Below are 23,659 nucleotides of genomic sequence, written 5' to 3'. Positions count from 1 at the left end.
TAAGGTATAGTCATGTAATATCCAGAGTGTTGTAATTCTACAAAGAGTTAGGGTGAGGACACACCAAGGATACTAGCAACTAAAACGCAACCGCAATTTCCAAAAAAAACTCTCCGATTTCAAGCAGACTACTGGTTTCCAGATTAGCAGACGCGCACTGAGGAAACTTACGTTTGAGTAGTTGCTCACATAATCTTAAGTGAGTGTGTTCGTCCAGCTTAATGCATGATTGTATTTTTTTTTTTTAATTTCGTGCAATGGAACATAATAGTGTTGATCCTGTCGTAATATGGTGGTAGTTGAGACTGGTTGAGACTGCGTGAGTAGAGAGGAAGACTACCATAAGGAAAATATTGGGATCAATATTAGAGTCAGTTTTACCGACCACACAACATATTTTTATTATTATTACACTACATGTTCCGACCTCAAGAGGTCATCCTCAGGTGTACGAACAAGCTGTATAATTACACGCAATCACATTCGTCTTCTCACTTATTCGATCCTGTATCTTATTCAGGCTCACGCTCAATAATATATCAAGCTCTCTCATAAAACACAAGTTAAAATTGTTCTAAATGTCAAAAGTTAAAATTTAAATTTAAAATTTTAAAAATTAAAAGTTTATGAATAGAATTTCAATTCAGATCACTAGTTATGCTTTCACTTTCACTTGTATTCAGTCACTTCCTACTTACGTTCATCACTGTGTCAAGTTCACTTTAACTAGTTTAATTATATTATTGGTTAAACGTTCATGAATTAAAGTTCAATTTTATTATAGATTGCACTTTTTCACTTTTGGAGGTCTTGCTGTTCTACTGCGTCTTCTGAAGTTGTGGATCTGTTACGGTCCATGTCGTGATGGCTACTGATATTGATTAAATACACAACAGGATGCAAGAAACAATTAAAAATATTGGGATGTTAATTAATTTTAATTAAGGTCAGTTTATTTTAATCAGGAAATATCGCGTTCACACGCGATACAAAATTTTGACATACAGTGCAACAGTTTTAGGAAGATAGAAGACACCGGATGACTGCCGTGTGCAGCCGAACCATGTAAGGCGGAAGAAGGGTGACTATGCAGTACGTTGCATTTAAGACGGAAATATATGTGAAATAAATTATATATTAGGGAAAGAAAATATTGGGTGCATCCGTTCTTCTGTGACAGTTTAAACTGAGGTGCTTGTAATGTTTAGAAAGAACTTAACCAGGATCCAGTCTCCTTAGTCTCATGAAAAATTCTATCCCAAGCCAAATCATATTTTGTCCTGTCTAGCGTAGTCTGGGTGGCTTTTGTCATACTCCAGCCTCTTGCTCAATTAACTACACAAAAGAAGATTAGCAGCTTCTTTAACCTTTCGTGCCATCAAAAGAAATAAATTAATCACTGAAACGCATTATAGAGCAGCTGATACTAGGAAACCAAACGGCAACGCAATTGTGAGAAGATTGGCATGCTCTGTTGCCCAGAAATTTAGTTTCTCAGTCTCTGCAAGTTGCGTTGCCGTTTCCTCAAATTGCGCTGCTCCAATCAGTAGTTAGTTATTTAGAGAGCGTGGATTTCCCCATGCACCGCCACCAGTTTGATCTATTGTGCTTCCCTGTATGATATTCTACCAGTCTCTATACCCTACCGATAAATGGTGCGTACCATCAGTCCCGCCGAGCAAGCGAGTTCGGCCACTTGCTTAGCGGTGTCTATAATGCTTCCCCCATCTATCAGAGGCCTTAGAGACTAATTTTTGTGCGGGAAACGTCCTGGAATTTGGCTCAGTGATCCCCTTTGGGGATATGAGGTTCTTTTACGTGCCGTAAAGCTACGACACGGGACCCGCGGCTTAAAGTCCCTCCCGGAGGACTTGTTCCCTGAATTTTTCCGCCCTTAAAAATTCGACGACCTCCGCCGGGTATTTGAACCCGCGTACCACGAGTCATGAGGTGGGAACGTTATCTCTAGACTACGGAGGCGCTTGCTCCAATCAGTAAACATGTGTTCAACTCAGGCTGATAACAGTTCTCGGAAATTGCGGTTGCGTAGCGGTTGCCGCTCTTCTTGGTGTGCCCTCTGCTTTACTGTGATGAATACAGTTCCGTGTAAGGTTTGGGTGATGCATCACAAAGGTAGGAGGGTTTGAACAGTGATAAAAAGTTGCCTTGGTACAGTCGAGGTTTATTCAGCACTGATGCGCCTGACATGTATACGGGAGATACCCAGATTGATTCTCTGCCTTGGCCAAATTTCTGACTTTAATGAAATTCTTTTGTGGTTTTCATCTGGCAGTCAACAGGAATGATACCTTGGACGATATAGCGACGGGCTACGGGATGGATGGCCGGAGTTCGATACCCGATAGGAGCAAGAGATTTTTCTCTTCTGTATAGTGTCCAGACCGGCACTGGGGTCGACCCAGCCTCCTATCCAATGGGTTCCGGAGTCTCTTTCCTCGAGGGTAAAGCAGCTGGGGCTTGAAGCTGATCACTCTCCTCCATCTAGTGCCGAGTTTAAGAATAGCGGAGATAATCTCTACTCCGCCAAACGTTTTAATGGCGTGTTTAATTAAGCACAGGGACAGCAATACCTTTACCATTCACACAATTAATAATTCTTATCCGGCGTGAATATTTCCCACACCCACTTTGTGGGTAGACATTAGGGCATCACCTCCACCCGTACTGTTCAAACTCGTTGAAATGTAAGCCGAAGCGAAAGTAATGGAAAAGTGTGGTCATATATTAACAGATCCTTAAGGCAATACAAAATAAAGCGATACCTTACGTAACCTCTTAACGTGATTTGCAGTCTTATTTACGTATGAAGCAATCTCTTCAGAATGTTTTAATTGAGTGAGATTGAGCTGTATCATCCAATCAGAGAGGCCCATTACGTCATGGCTCTCACAGTAGACCTGAATAGAAATGGCCCGCTTCGTTTCTCTCTCTCTCTCTCTTTCAGCTAACTTAAGTGCGGTTGTACTGTACATCCAAGCACACATGACGTTCTCTGAAGGGGCCCCACTAAGTACAGCTGCTAGTCCATAGCAAATGCCTTTACGATCTTTCGTTTTGTGTTTAAATGGATGTTCCTTGTTGTGTGATGACTATTAATATCTGTTATTTCCGTTTAGTACTAAATGCCAATTTACAGTCTATGAAGGTGCATCGGGTACAGAAAAGGTGTTCTTGTTCAATTTGTGCTCTATTCATTTCCGTGTGTATTACTTCATTTTTGTCTTTGTTTCATTACTCGCCCCGTCGCTATCTTGCTCATTGCAAACACAGTGAGCGCTAAATATGCAACGTGGAAAAGATTCCGAAATTCGATATCGCGCGTATTACTACAATTTGATAAAAGTGGGCGTGTAAGATACCAGGATCCTCAATTTTAATTTGGCCCTCTCTTTGTACCAGTATTATAAAGGGACATCTGCAAAATGTCGGTTCTTCATTTAGTTGTCTGTAGTTTGAGTAGGCGGGTGAACAGTTTATAATTCCGATGTATGATTTGAGGTTCTTACAGCCGTGGTTAAGAGGAGTACTCTCTTCCGTCATATAACGCCGTGTAGTCTGTTGAAATTCAGCCGACGTTTCGGAGAACATCTCCATCTTCAGGGTAAAAAAGGCCGAGCAAGATACCAGAGTGAAAAGCGGGTGACCTGCCAGTTGTGACCTTTTCCATACCGAGCATCGCTGTACTGCCGTACTGAAGTTAACAAGAAACAGCTGAATGACGTGGAAGTGCCGGTGTGCTTGCATCCAAATGAAATTCTGTTATTACTAGAAACTTTACATGTCCAATTTTCGTAGCTACTATACGTTTCTGCCTGTATGTTAGGTTATACATTCAGTAATACGTGCGCGTATAGCCTAACTGCTGTGCCATCTTAGGCCTTGGCCGCTTTTTCAGTTTCTTGATCTTTTACCGGGTCGGTAGGACTCCTTGGACGTTTGATCACTTCACTTCACTTCACTTCACTTCACTTTTTTATTTGTTCCATAAATCGTTATTGACAAACATGCCACAGGATGTAGAACATGTCAAAGATAATTATAAAAGAAAAAACAGTTCCTATACAGAGCTTTGTCAACAATAAAATAGGTACAATAAAATAAGAATAGCCTAAACATATGATGGATTTATCACATTTCTGCACACTATGCTAAAATCAAGATATAAATATAATAGTATATCAGCCCGACGCAAGGCCGCTACCTACACACAGGACAACACACACAGACATCCATGTCTCGGTTGGGATTCGAATCCATGATCCTAGTGTTTGAGCAGGCGAAGCCAGTACCGCGCGGCCACTGTGATCGGATTGAATAATAACTATGTACCAAAAATACGCATAAATCATATCGCCCTTTATTAAAACATGACTCTGAACTTTATTTTCAGAATAAGGAACGGCTTTCACGGGAATTAAATGGCTTGCAACGAACACGTTTCCTATATTAATATTTTGATTCTACCTTCAACGGGCCATTCTCTAGTTATTGAAAAATTATGACAATACGAACGCGAGAGATACTTCTTATACAATTAATATTTCTTACAGCGATTACAGGATCGTAGGAATGCAGTTTTCTTTTCATAGTACTTTTTTAGCTAATGAAATTGTTATACTGGAACTACCTCACCCTGTAATCTACCTGCAGTTTCACGGTTTGGTCTTGAGTTTCATGTGATGGATTGGCCGTCGTTTATATTGCCTTAGGCAATGCTTTACGGTATATTNGTTTTTTTTTTTTTTTTTTTTCATTTTCCATATTTCAGTACATGTAACACACGGGGTCATATTAGATTGTAAAAGTTATTATAAAGGCCAGTGGGATCGGTATCCTTATATAAGCGAATCAATATCATAAATAGTAGTCCTCGTGTTTATGTAATGGATTGTTTCGTGTTGCGCAATAGGACATGTTGGAGGAAACTTTTAGATCAGCCCTGTTCAACGCGGCGCCCGTGGTATATTTTTCTGGCGCCCTCCGTAACCGCATATAATTGAGCCGATTTTTAATATTAATTCAAATTGTAAGAAAAGAGACATTTTTTAACGTCTGAGTACTGTTAAATATTTTCGAAAAATTTTATTATTGTTAGTAGTAGTAGTAGTAGTAGTAGAAGTACTACTACTACTACTACTACTACTAGTAGTAGTAGTACCGGTAAAAGCAGACTGTTACCGCTTCTCACGGTCTCTTAGCTTGCAGATTTCTTATATTTTTTCTTCTACCCTGAAGACGGAGGCGATACGTTCCTCCGAAACGTCGGTTAACACCACATATACACGGTGCCAAATCCCAGAAGACTGCTTTCTTCATAGTCACCGCCGTGAAAGCCTCAAATCTTACACACTGCTTTAGATGCTTACTGGAAGCATTTCTATAATGTCGCTAGAGGTCATATCTATAGCTTGTTTCAGTTTTATGAACCGTATCATTCATTCCAGCCTTTTTTTTTTTTTACTTTACTTTGATCTGGGACGTTTTTAATCGTAGCAATTCTGACCTACTTGAGCGCAGGCGCAGACATTTGAACAGGGCGGTTTTCTTGCGGTGCAGAAAGCAGAGATAAAGGCAATGCTTTTAGGCGCGTTCACAAACCTACAGAGCCCCTGTTAGAATCGCTCCGTCTGCCTGTCTGTCCGTCCGTATATGCACGAAAGAGCCCGAGAACTGCTGAAATTTGAATTGTATTGGAGGTTCTAGAAACATTTGGAGACATTCCAGTTTTGGGTTGAAACCAAACTAAAGTAAAGGACACTTTGCATGAAGATTTAGTTGCGTCTCCGCACGCATCTTGAGAATAACTCGTTAAATACCTGCCGGAGGAAAAACGTTTTAAACGAAAGTTGTACAGAAAAAATATGATAAACATTTTATGCGTAAGGTATTTTTAGTAAATATTGCTGTTTTCAAAAACTAGCTAAATAAATATTCTTATGCTCTGCGTTTATTTCCTAACTTATATATTCAATAATCAGCAGCCTTCGTAAAACACGCGAAGATTACCGAAGTCCCCTGTTTTCTATAATAGTTGAGCAAAGCTTCATCCCACCTAAATGTTAGGTCCAGACATATATCTGTCCGTCTGCAATTACGTCATGATGGTGCCGTGTGAGGCGGTGGTAACAGTGCACCGATAGATCACAGTACATTTTTGTTGCGGCTAATATTAATTCTGAATATAGGTGGATTTACCAGCAGTGGTCTCGCTGTTGTTATCGTCATTTTCATGGAACATGCTTATTTAGAGCAGCTTCATGAAACTGTATTTTCAGCCTGCTTTCCTTATTTAAAAACTGAAAGTAGGTTCTGCGTTCTCCATGCTGTCTGTGTGTGTCTGCTGCGGCCCGGGTTCGATCCCGAGTCTGCTCAAGTGGGATTTGTGGTGGACAAAGTGGCGCTGGGGCAGGTTTTCTCCGAGTACTTCGGTTTCCCTTGCCCATTCGACCAATTGCTCCACAATCACGCTCACCTATCATCTGGGGCTGGTACAATAGGCCAGAAGTGGCCGCAATACAAGAGACTTAGTCTCTCCCCACTAGCGATAAAAAAATACTCTCTCAACATTTCATCATACTCAGCAGCCCTGAATAATATTAATCTAAGTTTTAATCAAGGGAGTTTTATTCAGTTTGATTTTGCAGAGTTGTAAGCCGGCCATCATAATCCAGGGAGTTTAATTGAATCTTTGAGTCATTGTGGGATGTGTAGGTTTATAAGGCGGCCAACATAATCAAGGCAGTTTAATTTAATGTTTGATTCAGTGTAGATTCTTTAGAGGATTATAAGCCGGCCAGCATAATCAAGTTAATTTAATTTAATCCTTAATTCATTGTAGAATTTGTAGGATTCTAAACCAGGCAGCCTAATCAAGGTAGTTTTATTGCATATTTGAGCCACTGTAGAATCTGTAAGATTATAAGCCGGCCAACATAATCAAGGCAGTTTAATTGCATCTTTGATTCAATGTAGAAACTGTAGAGGATTGTAAGCGGGCCAACATGATGAAGGCAATTTAATTGAATATTTGAGTCATTGTCGAAGCTGTAGAATTATAAGCCGGCTAACATAATCAAGGCAGTTTAATTGAATCCTTGATTAAATGTAGAATTTGTAGGATTATAAGCCGGACACCATGATCAGGGGAGTTTAATTGAATGTTCGATTCCGTTTGCAGAATTGTAAGCCGGCGAACACAATGACCGGAGTTTAACTGAATCGTTATTGAATCAGATGAATTGTAGGTTAAGGTACAGTAGGTGAAGGACATACTTTATCATTCAAATGAAAATAATTATGTAAGTTTCATCTTGTGGACACAGGCCCTTCTGTACTATCACCGTCTTTGTAACGTAGTCCATGATCGTCCGAGTGAGCTTCCCCGCTGATATCGATTTTTAGCTTTTTATGCTCACGTTTTTCCGCCCGCTTCTTAAATGCATTCGACAAAGCTGCCCTCGATTCCGAAGAGCCTGCATCGGTGAAAGCTTCGTTGATCTGACATGTCACAAGTCGATTTCTCCTGTGCGTATGCTTCTGCATGAATGTTCTCATCCTTGCGTACAAAAGTATGGATTGTGTTGCATTCAGTATATTATTTACAGGTTTACACAGACGTGATATGAGTGGATATAGAGTAGGTTACATGAAGGTACTTGAGGTTAGAGACCTATGCATTCTACATGTATATTTTTATGTGTTAACAATTGGAAACGTGACAGCGCGTAACTTTGTTGTGATATTGGACAAATTTAACGTAACAGGATTATGTTTGAATGGAAAGTCAAGCAGAAATAGACCACAAAATAGTGTAATTGTGAATTTATATTTCTTGATAGCATCAGCATACATATGGAATCATTTTAAGGGAGTAGATATCATATATTCTTTCTAAAACATCTTGTTATTGGTGTTTGACAATCACATTTTAATTTGTATTGGCCAATAATCAGTTTGGAAACTACACCAAGACGACGAGGGTACATTTTGTGGGTTGAAAATTCTAGTTTTGTCTTTCATTTCGCAAGGTACAATTAATTTACATAAACACGTCTTGTTTATTTTTGGGAACTTTTGTTCTCGTGTTTGTATTTATGTTTTAATTGAAATATTTGTATCCGTTATGGCATATTGTGAGCCTGAATGAATGTTTTCCCTTCCAGTCTTATAGATCTGGCTTTGAAACGGATTCAGATAACCAAAGCATAGATTAGATTAAAACAACTACCGTAGTAGAGTTCTGCCTTCTGGTATATAATACCGTCCAGTCCGTTGAAAGAGCTCTGCTTGCAACCTACTTTTAGGCTGGTTTCTTGCTCGAGTTATTCTTAGACCCTGAAGATGGAGTTGACATGTTATTCCGAAACGTCGGTTGACTTTCAACGGACTGCACGATGTTATATCCCAGAAGGTAGAGCTCTTCATAACTAATGTAGTGAGAACCTGAAATCCTGCAATTACCACATTAATTCTTTAGCGTTTTCGTCTTGCGCGGCCCATCACTTCAGTACACTCGGTTTTGAAATGTTTTTGTTTTTTAACAATTGTTTAAAGAGTTGTTCACTCACTCGCGTATGGAGCTGAGCCCTTCTTGAGAAGCCGCTAAGTGTGCAGCTACTCGAGAACTTCTCTAGCATTTTAAGGAACCCGAAAGTTCATTACCTTGTTCACAAGAACCCTCCACTGGTCCCTATTCTGAGCCAGATCAGTCCACTCCATATTCCATCCTATATCTCTCTAAGATCGTTTTAATATTGCCCACCCACCTACGTCTTGGTCTTCCTAGTGGTATCTTTCCTTCTGGCTTTCCCACCAATATCCTATATGCATTCCTCTTATCTCCCATTCGTGCTACATGCCCTGCTCGTCTCATCCTCATTGACTTGATCATTCTAATTATATTTCGAGAAGAGTACAAGTTAATGAAGTTCCTCATTATGTAGTTTTCTCCAGTCAACAAGAATTGTTGCTGTTTATTATTTATTTATGTGACCTGGCTGAGCACCAAATATTACGTGTTGTACATTTCTTGTGAATCAAAATACAGAGAGACCATTCCATTAAAATGTACAGTATTGACAACATTTTGAAATGAACAGTTTGTAGATTGACATAATAAGGACAAAATGAAATGTGAGCTGTATAATGACGATGATGATTTTCATGATGAGTCCTAGGACCCTTGCTCATCGAAACTGTACCTTGTAATGTGGCTTATACGTATAGGCTGATGGTAGTGGCAGTGATGATAATTCACTTCTTGCTTATGTATTTGCATGCAGACTTAACAGCCCAGAGGTGAATTGTGAAGTGAGAACGAGTAAAGAAGCGAGAACAACAAAACACACACACAAACAAAATGTCAAACCAAGGCCGTTTATATGTTTCAGTTCAAGTCAATAAAGTTCTTATTTATTTACGTGCTAACTTAGCCCAAAGGTCAATTACAAACTTAACACGTGCAATGGAAAGCGAAACACACAAAAAATGCAGAAACAAGACATTTTATATCAATAATAATAATTATGATATTATTATCTTTTATTTCATTAACACAAATCAAAGTTATTGTTGAGAAGTGAGAAAAATGATATATTGTGACGTGCTGCCTGAAAGCCGGACTATAGGACATCCATCGCTGCGCAACGGGCATTGAGAACGCATGCTACCTAGGAAACTGCCTACCCAACAGAGGCAGAATTGTTGAATTCCCGCGGCCACGGATAGACCAGCTAACAGCGAAACTGAACCTTTCGACGATGTGGCTTCTGTCCCGTCCGAGTGTGGGATATAAGCGAAGAAGAATTCAGAGGACCAAGTCAGTTCGTATCCGACTAGAGCAGGAGTCAGTCCAGCTTCGAAGAACGAAGAGGCAAGACGCTCCACCGAGATTTGCGATGCACGTGTAACAGTGAGGAGAAGCGTCTAAAGGGCGTTATAAGTCCGAATGATCGGAGAATAAGTGTCCGTCTCATCCGAGACCCACATAAATTTCTTGTCGCGTTACATAGGACGCACGCGACAATATATACACTTAACATTGAATATTTTTAAGGGCGAAGAACCATGGCTAGTATGAAATATGACAGCAGCAGATAATTATAGTTTAATATATGTAAGAATAGAATAATAGTAATAATAATAATAATAATAATAATAACAATTCAATTCGATTCGTGTTTATTTACGTTCAAACTTAACAGCACAGAGAACAATTACAAAGTTAGCGCAAGTGCATAGAAATACACAAAAATAATTAAAGAGAAAAGTACAAAATATGACAGTCTATATAGTATCAATAAATTAATAACAATTCCAAGAAAAATTGAAGTTCGCATTAAGAGGCGAGAAAAACAATAAACTGTTTCCAGTAGTTATGCCATTTGTGGCGAGAAAGGACAACACACATACATACACAAGTTAATAACAGTAATAACAATAACTCAATTAATAATTATAATAACGCCAACATAAATCCAACCTATCATTGAGAAGTGAGAAAATAATAATAAATGATAAGAAGAATAAAATCCAGTTCTTTATTTATGTACATGTTTATACTACGTACATCCCAGAGTCCAGTTATAAAATAAAGGAGAGCAGTGGCTGAATGAGACAATCACATATAAACAAACAAGGACAAACCACAGTAATAACAACTGAGTGAGTTAATCACGCTAACCATTGTGCGGAGAGAGAAGAATGAATATAGTCCATGATATGTATGTATTGACCGTCTTCTAGTGCACACAATCTCACATGTCACTTCACTACATATGAGATTGTGTGCACTAGAAGACGGTCAATACAAACATATCATGGATGTAAATCAGTGTAGCAGGACGCTAAAATACAACACGAATGAATATAGGCCTACACACATTCGTTTTGCATACAATTAATATCGCAGTATGAAGCAAGGAACATTACAGAGTGTGATGTGCCAGTTGGGTGCGTGGACACCGTTGTCCCGAACATATGAGCGCGGCCCTGTGAAGCAGGAAGAAACCACGTCGTTGAGGAAAGAGATGTGTTCTGTGGTCTATCTGCGGTATTTCTGGACACTTGAAGTGCTCAGATTTCACATTTTGGCGACGCGGCGAAGGTGGGACTTGTCATGTAGAAGGCATTAATTATTACAGCGTCTCGACTTTGCCCTTGATAATCCTGGGAAACCAACGGCTGGGGGCTTAGAAGTGCGGAGTAGTGTGTTACGCAACCGTGATTATTTAAACATCTTATACCTCCAACTTTCCATGTCAGGGGGCCTCAGTGACTGAGTAGGAACTTTATTGCTTGTCAGTTAGAAGTTATACTGGATTAGTTTTTGCATGTAAAATTATTCATAAGTTCCTGAACTTCTGTGACCTAGTGGTCAAGAGTTCCTGGTTACAGATCCAGAGGTCCGGGTTCGATTCCCGGAGCTACCAAACTTTTTCTGAGAAGTAGTGGGTCTGGAACGGGGTCCACTCAGCCTCGTGATTATAACTGAGGAGCTATTTCAAGAAAATATTGGCTTCGGTCTAGAAAACCGAAATTAACGGCCTTGGGGATTCGCTACGCGACACCCTCTTTCCGCTGAAGTTGGCACTAACTTCGCCAACAAGCGGCGGTCGCTCGGTCGGTATAGTTCGCTTGCGGACTAGAATCACGGGCGCCAAGAAGTGCGAAGAAATAAGTGTTTAATGACGTCTTAAAGTCACTTGACGAACGTCGCCTGTTTCTCAGTATCTATGTTGAGTTCCATCGTCGTATCGTAGTCTTCCTGCACGTCAACCAGTAATAACAAGTTATTGGAACTTTTTCCTCCTGAACATGGTTCCGATTAATTGATTAATTAACTTAACGACGCCCTCAGTAGCACATACAGTATGATTAATGAATGTTGAATTGAAATGGATGTGGAAGGAAGCCGCCGTGGCTTATTTTATTGCATCAGAATTTTCCTCCAGTAAAACCACGAGAGACCTCTGTCAGGTTAGTCGGTGTCCCAGCCGGGATTCCAACCAGGCACCTACCGAATACGACTACAAAGCCTGGCCTGAGCCAGCTTGCTTGGTAGTATGGTTCCGAGCAGCGTTATTTATGTACTTAGCAAATGCCGGTTTATACGATACTATTTTTGAACAGTAACATGGTGAAAGATGTAAAAAGTTTGGTAGCGAAACCCTGCGGAGAGCTGTATGAAGACTTGAAGTTTAGTTCGAAATACAGCGCCTGAGTTTATTTTGTAGATAACTCACATGGAACCTGCACGACTAACACGAAATTGTAGGCTTTACTTTTCCAGATTACAACTCTGGTATGGTCTCTATAGGTGTATTCTCTACATGGCTCTTCAAACTGTCACGTGTTCAGAATACATTATGATGCTGTTCTCCAGACAGATTGTGAGACCTCCACAAGAATACATTAGGAAGCTAATTTTACATGTATGAATTCATCAACTTGTTACTGCACGAACAGGGAAATGCAAGCTGTATGCCTCAAGTCTTAGGGGCTTGCAAATTGCAGCCTGCCAGTTTGATTGTGCGGTCCGCTAAGGTATTCTTCGTTTGCCAAAAGATGTTAACTCTTTCCTCCTCTTGGAAGTACCTACCTACGTCTGCATACTTTTTAAGCATAAATATGTAAAATCAATCGCTGAAATTCAAATGTTTTCCCAGTACTGGGGATAAATGAATTAAGCATGCAGCCAGTTTTTATTAGTCCATTGGGAAAAAAATTTAAAGTAGGTTTATGCTGTCTGTATGTCTGTGCATCCGCTTTAGTTGTGATTAAGACTCCGATTAAGGAATATAAAAGTTCTCAAACACCGACCTCGGAAGCTCTATCACACCAATATGTGTGTGTATACGTATACATACATATATACACACACATTTTGGTGTGATAGAGCTTCCGAGGTCGGTGTTTGAGAACTTTTATATTCCTTAATCGGAGTCTTAATCACAACTAAAGCACACATTACTGAAGATGTACCTCCCTCCCACTTTTTCTTGTAGTGTGAGACAGGTGAGACCGCCTCACGTCGCCTGCGCTGAACCTTATATACCAATGGACTGCATCTCAGTGACGTAACTAACAGCTCGGGCCGCGCCATAGCTCAAGCGGTTAGTCGCTGGCTTCCCACCGCGGCGGCCCGGGTTTGGTCAAGTTGGATTTGTGGTGGACAAAGTGGCGCTGGGGCAGGTTTTCTCCGAATACTTCGGTTTCCCCTGCCAATCTTCATTCCACCAGTTGCTTCACAATCACCCTCGCCTACCATCTGGGGCTGTTACAATAGGCCAGAATTGGCCGCAGTACAAGGGACTTAGTCCCATCCCACTAGCAATAAAAAAAAACTAACAGCTCTGGTCGTATCTTTCGTCATGAAATTAAACGGCATTCACTTTTTGTAAACTGGCACTTCCATAGCAAACTTTACTCTAGAGCGCTGGGGACGAAATCTTGTTTTGTTTTTAATCCTTGTACACTTTCGACCCGTCATCCTACCGCAGCTGCCATGTCATTTTCAGAATACAATAAACCCTCCTTAAACGGACTTGGATATAACGGGCAAAATGTGGCTCTAGACAATTTTGAATTTTAGAGATGTTGAGGCACTGAGGTCTTTTCCAGTTATAAAACTACTCATAATAAAAAAGGACCCCAATGTAGAAATCTTATGTAATAACATTTAGTGTTTCTATGTTTATTGCTTGTACTGGCTATGTATCTATGGTGAACTTCCGTGAATATACATATTTTCACTTGGTTATAGTGAACATCGGCGATAACAGACCCCACCCCCCCATTAATTCGTCGTAACGAGGGTTTACTGTAGTTTATTTTTGCTCCTGCCATGAAGTCAGTCTGCATAACGTCACTCAGGGCCAACGATTTACAATGTGCAATGAAATGAATACCTATGTTTCAGCGCTTGGCAGCAGCACTCGTTGAAAGTTGTTTTGCAACCTCTGAAATTAGCGTCGAACCAAGAAAATTAAGGATCTTGCATCAGAGCTTAGGCTGCCCAATGATTGCTGTATTTACTGAGGAGTGTAAAATGGACGTACATCGTTGTAATATACCGTTTATTAGTTCAGCCATGCATGTAAATGAAAACAAGTTAACATACGTAAATACAGTAAGTATCTTAAGAACGTATAAGTCACGTTGGCTGCAACATATTGTAACACGACAATTGAAGGGGCCAGAATTGTGGAGCCAGAAGAAGCGGCCGTTACTTGTGAACGGCACTATAAACACGTTTCCACGGCAACCAGATACGCATGCGGCAATAGAGGAACTGTTGTAGGAGGGGTGTTCTGTGGGGTTCACCCCGAGGCTATATCACTCAACCTAGCGAGCGACCTTAAATTTCAACAATGACATGTCTACGGCATCTGTATTCTTGGATATTGAAAAAGCCTTTGATACAACATGGCAGCTTGGCTTGCTATAGAAATTACTTACTAGCTCATGGAGCTGAGCCCTTCTGGAGGAGCTGCCAATTCTGCAGCTACTCAAGAATTTCCCACCATTTTATGGATCCCGAAAGTTCATTACCGTGTTCACAAGAGCCCTCCACTGGTCCCTATCCTGAGCAGATCAATCCAATCCATCCCATCCCATCCCATCTCTCTAAGATCCATTTTAATATTGTCCACCCACCTACGCCTTGGTCTTCCCAGTGGTCTCTTTCCTTCTGGCTTTCCCACCAATATCCTATACGTACACATTCTTCGTCTCACCCATTCGTGCTACGTGCCCTGCCCACCTCATTCTTCTTGACTTGATCATTGTAATTATACTTGGAGAAGAGTACAAGTTATGAAGCTCCTCATTGTGCAGTTTTCTCCAACTTCCTTTCACTTCATCTCTCTTTGGTCCAAATATTCTCCTCCACACCCTGTTGTCAAACACCCACAGTCTGTGTTCCTCCCTTAATGTCAGAGACCAAGTTTCATACCTATACAGAACCACAGGCAAAATTATACTTTTGTATATTCTAATTTGTATGTTTTTGGACAGCAGACAAGAAGACAAAAGGTTCTGGACCGAATGATAGCTATAGAAATTATCGGAATTAAAATTTTCGACCAGTCTAATCAAGTTTATTTACTGTTTTCTTTCTCAGAAGATTTAGAGTTTCGGTGGAAGGTGAAATATCTACGCCAAGGGATATACATACAAGGGTGCCACAAGGTTCCGTCCTGTGCCCCCACATTGTACAGTATGTATATATATGATATGCCTCAAACACCCGGTGTCTTATGTCTCTTTGCTGATTACATCTGTATATATGCGACAGACGGCAGAGGAGGTTATGCTCTTGGAAAGCTGCATTGAGGTTTCAGTGCTATTGAGGCGTGGTGTGAGTGCCGGAATATAAAAATTAAGGAAGATAAGGCTCAGGCCATGTACTTTTCTCATAGACTTAGGCCACCTGAAGCTCATCATGCATGGACGGAATATCCCCTTTGTCAGTCATGTACAATACGTATATCGGTGTAATGTTCGGTAAAGGGATTAACTGGAGACTGCACATAAAAATGATTGAAACCAAGGCCTTAAGAACGCTTATTGGAATCTACTCCCTATTCAGAAGTGAACGTTTAGGCGCCAACATTAAACTCACCGTCCACAAGGGTCTGATATACCCGGCCTGTTGGGAGTTAGCGGCAGACACCTACCTCTTAAAATTGCAGCTCCCATAAAACAAGGTTCTCCGCACCGTTGGAAATTTTCCAAGATGAACATCGTCCGCGATTTGCACACGGCTTTCAGCCTTCCTTATGTATACGATTATATAAGAAACGATAGGCCAAGAATATTCATAAGAGACAAACCCATCTTCTCATAAGAGAGGATGTTACATAAGGACTATGACCGCAAGGGTTCTGTCGAAAAAAAAATGATCTCAGGTCGTGAGTCGCAAGGTGCTTGACGCCAAGACGAACCGGTAGGTGGTAACCCGCCGGTCGTAAAGCAAGTTTGACTTTGAAGTTTGCTTTAGCCCTGTGGAAAGAGCACCCGATACCCACTGGATAAGAGGCTGCTGTGTGGGCCCCCGAGCTGGTCTGAACACTGTGAAGAAGAACCTGTTGCCCCTTCCAAAAATCGAACCCCAGTCCAACAGCACGTAGCTCGTCACTAAACGTACTGAGCTGTACCGGCTGTTATTAACTGTATATTGAAGAATGAATTTGTTCTTTGTAATGCGGCACGCTATCGAGTTCCTAAGGTACACAGGTAGGCCGTGCCATAGCTCAAGCGGTTAGTTGCTGGCTTCCCACCGCGGCGGCCCGGGTTCCATCCCAGGTCTGGTCATGTGGGATTTGTAGTGGACAAAGTGGCGTTGGGGCAGGTTTTCTCCGACTACTTCGGTTTCCCCTTCCAATCTTCATTCCACCAATTGCTCCACAATCGCCCTTACCTATCATCTGGGGCTGGTACAGAGGCCAGAAGTAGCCGCAGTACAAGGGACTTAGTCCCAACCCACTAGCAATAAAAAAAATGTGCAGGTAGACCCCTCAGTTGGGCGTTCCAGCTCAAGTGATGATCATTGTTCGTGCAGGTAAAGAAATCAACAAAAATCTGTTACATTTTTACTGCACTTAAGTAATGTTGTTGCAGGCTGGAATAGGAATATTAATGAATTGGTAACTGGGGTTCTGAGAACTAGCGAGTCAGGTTGTTTCGTGGTATAATCCATCATTCATGTTTATAACTGAAGAAAACCGGAGTTGAAATGTAATGTCGTCTGATATATGACGCCGTATAGTCCTGTAGAAGGTCGCCGACGTTTCAGAGAAACGTATTGTGTCCATGTTTGAAGAGATACTAAGCAAATAACCATTTCCCACACCGGCGGCCCGGGTTCCATCCCGGGTCTGGTCAAGTGGGATTTGTGGTGGACAAAGTGGCGCTGGGGCAGGTTTTCTCCGAGTACTTCGGTTTCCCCTGCCAATCTTCATTCCACCAATTGCTCCACAATCACCCTCACCTATCATCTGGGGCTGGTACAATGGGCCAGAAGTGGCCGCAGTACAAGGGACTTAGTCCCACCCCACTAACATTAAAAAAAAAAAAGGTAAATAACGAGCACGAAGCAAGGTGCAGTACGTTCTGTCGATACGTCGGTGAACTGTACTGTAGTACGCAGAGTTTTACCCCAGAGGATAGTATTCTTCATCGTCACCCTTGTGAGAACCTCAAATCCATTAATACCAGGTTTGCTGGTTAAGTCTGGTGGCTTTGAATGTATGCAACTTCCAAACAAGAGAAAACAGAGGCACATCGCACTTTATAAAATGGGGGGGGGAAGGGAGGAAGGAAACAGGAATTGTATAGACGGCTGTGGGTCCTGCACAGAAAATATCATATTAATTCTAATCTATATAACGACGCTATCAGTAATTGAGGCTATATTGTGTCTAATGATAGGACGGTAGATGTTAATGGATTGGAAAGGATTTGGAAGGAAGATGTGGCATAATTTGAGCTACTGTCACAGAAATTGCGTGGAGGGACTAAGGAAATCGACAAAACCTGTCAGGATCGTTGATGTCTCTGCTAGTATTCGCTCTGGACACTTTCCGAATGCAAGCCAGAAGCGCTATCGCTTCAATCAACTTTGTTGGACACGTTGCTGGAGGTGGTAGAAGGTTAACAGATGTCGCAGGAATAAGCGAGTGAGATCTGTGCGACGTATTATTTGTTTTACATGAATGAAGAAAGCCAGGGTTACTGGTTAAATCTGGCGACGTCTGATGTGTTATCGTCCGTACACAAGATTCCTATCGCACTCTGTCAGGGTGGAGGAGGGAACTAGAGTCTAGAGACTGTTGCCAGTCATTTTTCATAGATGATACCGCATCTGATTTGTGCATCGTATTTTCTCTCGACAATAACATTTTTATTTCTGCTTTACCGATATGTCTGAACTCGTACCTTCGTTTCGCCTCCACCTGTCACTGCGCATTTCTCATGTTCGCCGTAAGGTGGCAGGCATAGGAAGTAGCATGACCGAACGAAAGGGCAGTAGTGCACGGGTTTCGCCGATGTGTGGCGTGCGTATTGATGTAGTCTGTACGAGTAATATAGCCATTCCGTGATACAAGACAAAATCGAAATCTTAACCTATTTATTTTTTCGCTCTTACGTACAGACACGCGTTAGAAAAGCGTGTACGAAAGAATTAAGGTTGTTTTTCGATGCATGCTAGCGCCACACCTCATTAAAACAGGGAATCAACTCATAATTTGCTTATTTTCGTGATTTCTTCATTATCTGTGTGCTTCTCAGGTAGATAAAGGTTCTCGAAACTTATATTGGTCGTGTGTTGGACACATTTTCTTTAGTTTCCTTTCAGACAGTTTAGCTCTGACTTGTGTTCTGGAGGGATTCGGTTCCACCACTTGTTGTTTGTTGGAGAGGGTGGGTTTCCCCATGCACCTAGACCAGATATTGGTCCATTGTGCGTCCCCCTATGATATTCTACCAGTCTCTATACCCTACCGGTACTGGTGCGTGCCATCAGTCCCGACTCAGCCACCGAGTTCGGCCTCTATTGGCTCAGCGGTATCTCGTTGCTTCCCCATCTACCAGAGGCGTTAGAGACTACTGTTGGTCGGGAAATGTCCTGAATTTGGCTCAGAGGTCCCCTTGGGACATGAGGTTCTATTACGTGCCGTAAAGCTACGACACGGGACCCACGGCTTAAAGTCCCTCCCGGAGGACTTGTTCCCTGAATTTTTCCGCCCTTAAAAATTCCACGACCTCCGCCGGCTTTGAACCCGCGTACCTTGAGTCACGAGGTGGGAACGTTACCCCTAGACTACGGAGGCCGCTGTTCCACCACTTGCTCGTAGTTCCTTTCCTGTCTGTCATATAATCATTTTCTATCCTTGATCTTTTTACTTTGTACATTTTCGTTAAATAACGCTCTGACCTGTCTCAGACCTTTAACATAATAGTCAGAATAACCGATGTCTTGTCTGAGATCCGAACGCCCTAGATTTGTATTCAGACGGTCGTTGGTTCGAATGTCAGACAAGACATCGGTTATTCTGCCTCAGGTTTTCCGTAGGCTACCTCACCCTAGGCAAATTCCAGGATAGTACCTCAATTAGGCCACGATCGCATCCTACCAAATCCTTTCCAATTCATTAACTAATCCTATCATTCGACACTATTCTGAGATACCGAAATAATTGTAAAATGAACAACAAAAGTAACACATTAGTCCCTTAAGATTCTCCGAGTGAGATAGTTGTACTCGTAATGCTGTCCCGAGACCGCCAACTGTGACTGGTGAATTCGTTGGTTTCCCTGCCCTTCTTATAGGCTCGACGGTTTCTCATTGTTCAAAACTTACAGCATCCTGCACGTTGTCACATTGCGTTCACATTTCGATCGATACCAAGTAGCCTACTGCACTGGGAAGAACTGATTACCTACTTTTCTGTGTTACAACACGGGCCATGTAGAAAATGAAAAAGATTAAGGGGACACACAGACAGATGGACAGACACAGACAGCAAGGTGATCTCTTAAGCCTCCTTTTTTTTTCCTTTTTAATAAGGAAAGTAGGCTAAAACACGGGCAGTGGATTTAGGCTCGAATCTCTGCCTCATTACCAACCATCCTGAGGTTTCCTCAGTTCAGACGAGTGCTGACATAATGCCTTCAAATATGCCTCGATCGCCCCCTTACAGATCCTTACGTACTCACTATTCATTCTACCCCTTAAGAATTCTTAAGATTAAACGCGTCAGTAAATAGCGATAGAATAGATGAGTCAAACAGGACATTGTAGTAATTTTAGTTGATAGAAAACAGATGTCCGGTAAGTGAATTATAAATAATGCCGTTTTAGGTTCTCCCGAGCCCACTTCTTGAATGTCCATTTCAAACGTTCCAAAAGTTGAATNGAGACTGGATTATGTTTCCATCTTCAGGTAAAGCCTACTCAGTTGGGCCTAATCGGTAGAGCTAGTCCCCATCTCCAGACATCTGCACCAACACAAGGTAAGGTATACACCCCAAGCACAGCACAAACCACCTGCGAGAGTTAAGACAAAACATTAAAATATTAAGAACTGCACTATGAGGCCTAGTACCAGAGTACTATTAGAATAGAAGTCATCACTAGAGAGAGAAATTCTCTAGGTGCTAGGCCTCATACCTGTGGAGTTTTTTAATGTTCTAATGTTTTGTCTTAACTCTCGCAGGTGGTTTGTATACACTTGTCTTGTGTTGGTGCAGGTGTCCGGAGATAGGGAGTAGCTCTGTCGGTTGGGCCCAACTGAGTAGGTTTCACCTTAAGACGGAGACAGAATCCAGTCTCTGAAACGTTGTGTTTTAAATAAAAACGGGATGACAATGTCCAGAAACATAACAATTGTATTAGTGTACCATCGTCACAAACTTCCAGATTTTATGTTACGATTACATGCTATTTTAAAATATTAGACGATGCCGCAGTTGAGTCTGTTACATCCAGGTAGTTGTCACACAATTCTGCTTATTTAAATCTCAGTAGCTTGCCAGGCTTGCAGCGAACTCAAATCAGACGGATCCGTTTTAGTCCTTGGAGTTACTGTAGCAAAGAACAGAACATGCATGACCTTTAGTATCATAAGCTAAAATCCGAGCAGCCATTGGCTAATGGAAAAAAGACTGGTTTGAGCCGTAATGTGAGAAAACGGGTGTCCTCTTCAGCGTCGATTGCAATAAAAAGATGAGAATTACAATCAGAATGCATGTTTGTGTGTTCAGAATGCAAAATATTTTCGTGTGGAACGAATCAACCAGACAATAAATCGTTTTGTACACATATGTAGATGTGTTCTGTATCACGTGTACGAGTTTCATTCATATTCGTAGAGCTGTTAATTTCTACCACTTTTTTGAAAGACTAATTTTTTTGTTCCATTCGATAAGTAGACATGTTATAACAATATATGTAATCATAGTTTGTAGCTGCATCGATTTCTGACTGTTTGTTTGTTTGTTACTTACAGCTGAGTTGTGATCGCTAAGTGTGGTCACATGGCCGACCGCTGGCAGTCCCCGTCCCCGCCGCCGCCACCGCCGCGTCCTCCCTGCTCCCGTCTCCTGCCACCGCCGCCACCCCCTGACACGCCAACACCGACATCAGTAACGCCATGGCCAAGAGCGCCCATCGCAAGGCGCATCCCCAAGGTATGTAGACCAATGGGATTTTATTTGCTCCGTGACTAGAGCTTAAGTAAGCCCGGAACTTCGGATAAGTGCCACATGTCCATTCGCCTGTTATAAAAATCCGCTTACTGTCATTTTTTTCCGATCGCCAGCCCTGACTTCATTGCGGCGTGGATTATTGTCGTCTGTCGTAACAATTTGCTTGTGTCCCATGGACGCCCCCTAGTCTTGTCATTCTGTCCCCTTTCAGAAGTCCTGATAAGGCCCACTCTACTTCAAATAATTTTTCAAATTCCTTATCTGAACATTTTCTTTGTTTATAATGGTAAAAGTAAAGCTATCCCTGTAACAGGTCGTGAAGGCCCAGAGGGTTGTGAGACGTTGAGGGTGCCACATTATCTAGACAGTCCGCTCAAAGATGGCGGTAAGGTTGTCAGCCTTATGCGCCGGCCACGCTTTACTCCCCACGAAAATTGTTTAATTAATTTCTGGTACTCATTTCTGTTAGAGGCTGAGTCGAACCCAAGGCCATAGTGAGGCTGGAAGGATTAGTTCAATTGAAAAAAATCCAATGATCTCATTGGGACTTGAACCCGCGACCTTCCGGCTTGTAGCATAGTGCCTCAACCAACTACGCTACCGCGTACCCCCTTTAAAATATATGGATATATGACTTTGAGTAAGAAATAGTTGACAGTCAATTTAAAGCATTTTATATTGCTTGATTTTTAAAGTTTCCTTTCTGTCCACTTCCACTTTCTGTGTACGTATACATATCTGCTTTGCGTCAATAAATAATGTTCAGCAGCTGAATTCTTAAATTAGAATGATAAAGTCAAGGAGGTTTAGATGGGTAGGGCATGTAGCACGAATGGTGAAGAATAGGAATGCATATAGGATATTGGTGGAAAAGCCAGAAGGAAAGAGACCACTGGGAAGACCAAGACGTAGGTTGGTGGACAATGTTAAAATGGATCTTAGAGAGCTAGGATAGAGTGGTATGTGGACTGAATCCATCTGGCTCAGGATAGGGACCAGCGGAACACGGTAATGGACCTTCTGGTTCCATAAAATTCTGGGAAGTTCTTGAGTAGCTGCATAATTTTCGACTTCTCAAGAAGTGCTAAGCTCAATGAAGTTAATTAGTTAGTTAGTTAGTTAGCTGCATTCTTATGTAATTGGTTATTGTTATTAATCGTTTATTGTTACCGTTTAAGCCGTGTCCTGAAGTGACCACACTAAACGGCGTCTGCTGTCTTATTTACTCATTCATTGGGTGAGGTGTATAAACTGTAGTCCTAATTGCTGATGGTCGCGCCGAATAACGGTTTATGAATTATGATTGTGGAGGAGTGATGTGTCATTTTCAGGCATCATCGCAGAATCTGCCTGGAAGGTCCGACTAAAACCACGAAACACTTTCTTGAGAAGCTCACTAAACACGAAATTCCCGTCATTTTATGGAACTTGAAGATTCATTACCATGTTCACAAGAAGCCGCCATCGGTACCTGTCGTGACCCATATGAACCCAGGCACACTCCGGCATCATGTTTTCCCCCTAATATTTATAAGTTGCATGTAGAACCATTTGACATCTTAATGTACATACATGTAAATAAGCAGTAGACGTCCTTCAAGTGTAATTGGTTTAATAGGAGTAAGTGAAATTTTCCCTTTACATGTGGACCACCACGGCGTACTTCATTGGATCACACGGACTAACGGACGTAGGCCCACAATATATTGTAACAGCTGATAAGATGTTCTACGTCACCAATGATAGGAACCAAGGCCGGCATTACATTCTTCTGTCTACTCAGCAAGACTTTTTATCTTACTTTATTGAAGTGATAAGAGACACGTGGTAGCGTAGTTGGTTGAGGGGCTATGCTACAAGCCAGAAGGTCGCGGGTTCAAGTCCCGATGAGGTCATTGAATTTTTACAGTTGATCTAATCCTTCCTTCCTATGGCCCTTGGATTCACTCAGCCTCTAACAGAAATGAGTACCAGGAATTAATTAAATAAGTTTCCTGGGGAGTAAAGCACGGCCGGCGCGTAAGGCTGACAACTTTACCGCCATCTTTGAGCCGACTGTCTAGATAGTGTGGGACCCTCAACGTCTCACAACCCTATGGGCCTTCACGGCCTGGTACAGGGATAGCTTTACTTTTTACTTTACTTTATTTAAATGATTTTGACTATTTTCGCTTGTGGTACACAACTTATTTTAAGTGTATTAACTATTTAGTCTTGACTTATATAGCTGCTATGAGTTCCTTTTTGTTGCTAGGATGCGTAAAGTACCACACTACCACAGTCGAGAAGTTCGTGGAATGTCCGCAAAGCGTCGTACGGGAATTTACTGCCAATATGTTTCGGCAATGTTTTCGACAGCTATATCAACGTTGGCAGACTTGCATAGCGGCCAACGGCAACTATTTTGAGGGCCGATGTGGATCTGCGT

The 23,659-nt window shown here is 41.7% G+C and overlaps 1 protein-coding gene across 3 annotated transcripts in view; it reads left to right on the top strand.

Moving 5' to 3' along the window:
- LOC111872695 (phospholipid-transporting ATPase ID) overlaps nt 1-23,659 on the top strand; it is a 242,203-nt gene that overhangs the window by 111,410 nt on the left and 107,134 nt on the right. For all 3 annotated transcript variants that reach the window (XM_023866826.2, XM_023866825.2, XM_023866824.2), the window contains one exon: nt 21,033-21,213. In XM_023866826.2, the coding sequence (XP_023722594.1) occupies nt 21,177-21,213 (37 nt within the window). In that variant the 5' untranslated portion in view covers nt 21,033-21,176. The remainder of the gene's footprint in view (nt 1-21,032; nt 21,214-23,659) is intronic.

Source organism: Cryptotermes secundus, unplaced genomic scaffold (assembly GCF_002891405.2).
Source record: "Cryptotermes secundus unplaced genomic scaffold, Csec_1.0 scaffold374, whole genome shotgun sequence".
NCBI classification, from domain to species: Eukaryota; Metazoa; Arthropoda; class Insecta; order Blattodea; family Kalotermitidae; genus Cryptotermes; species Cryptotermes secundus.
Note: the sequence above shows the minus strand (reverse complement) of the source record. Positions and strands in the feature narration are given on the sequence as shown.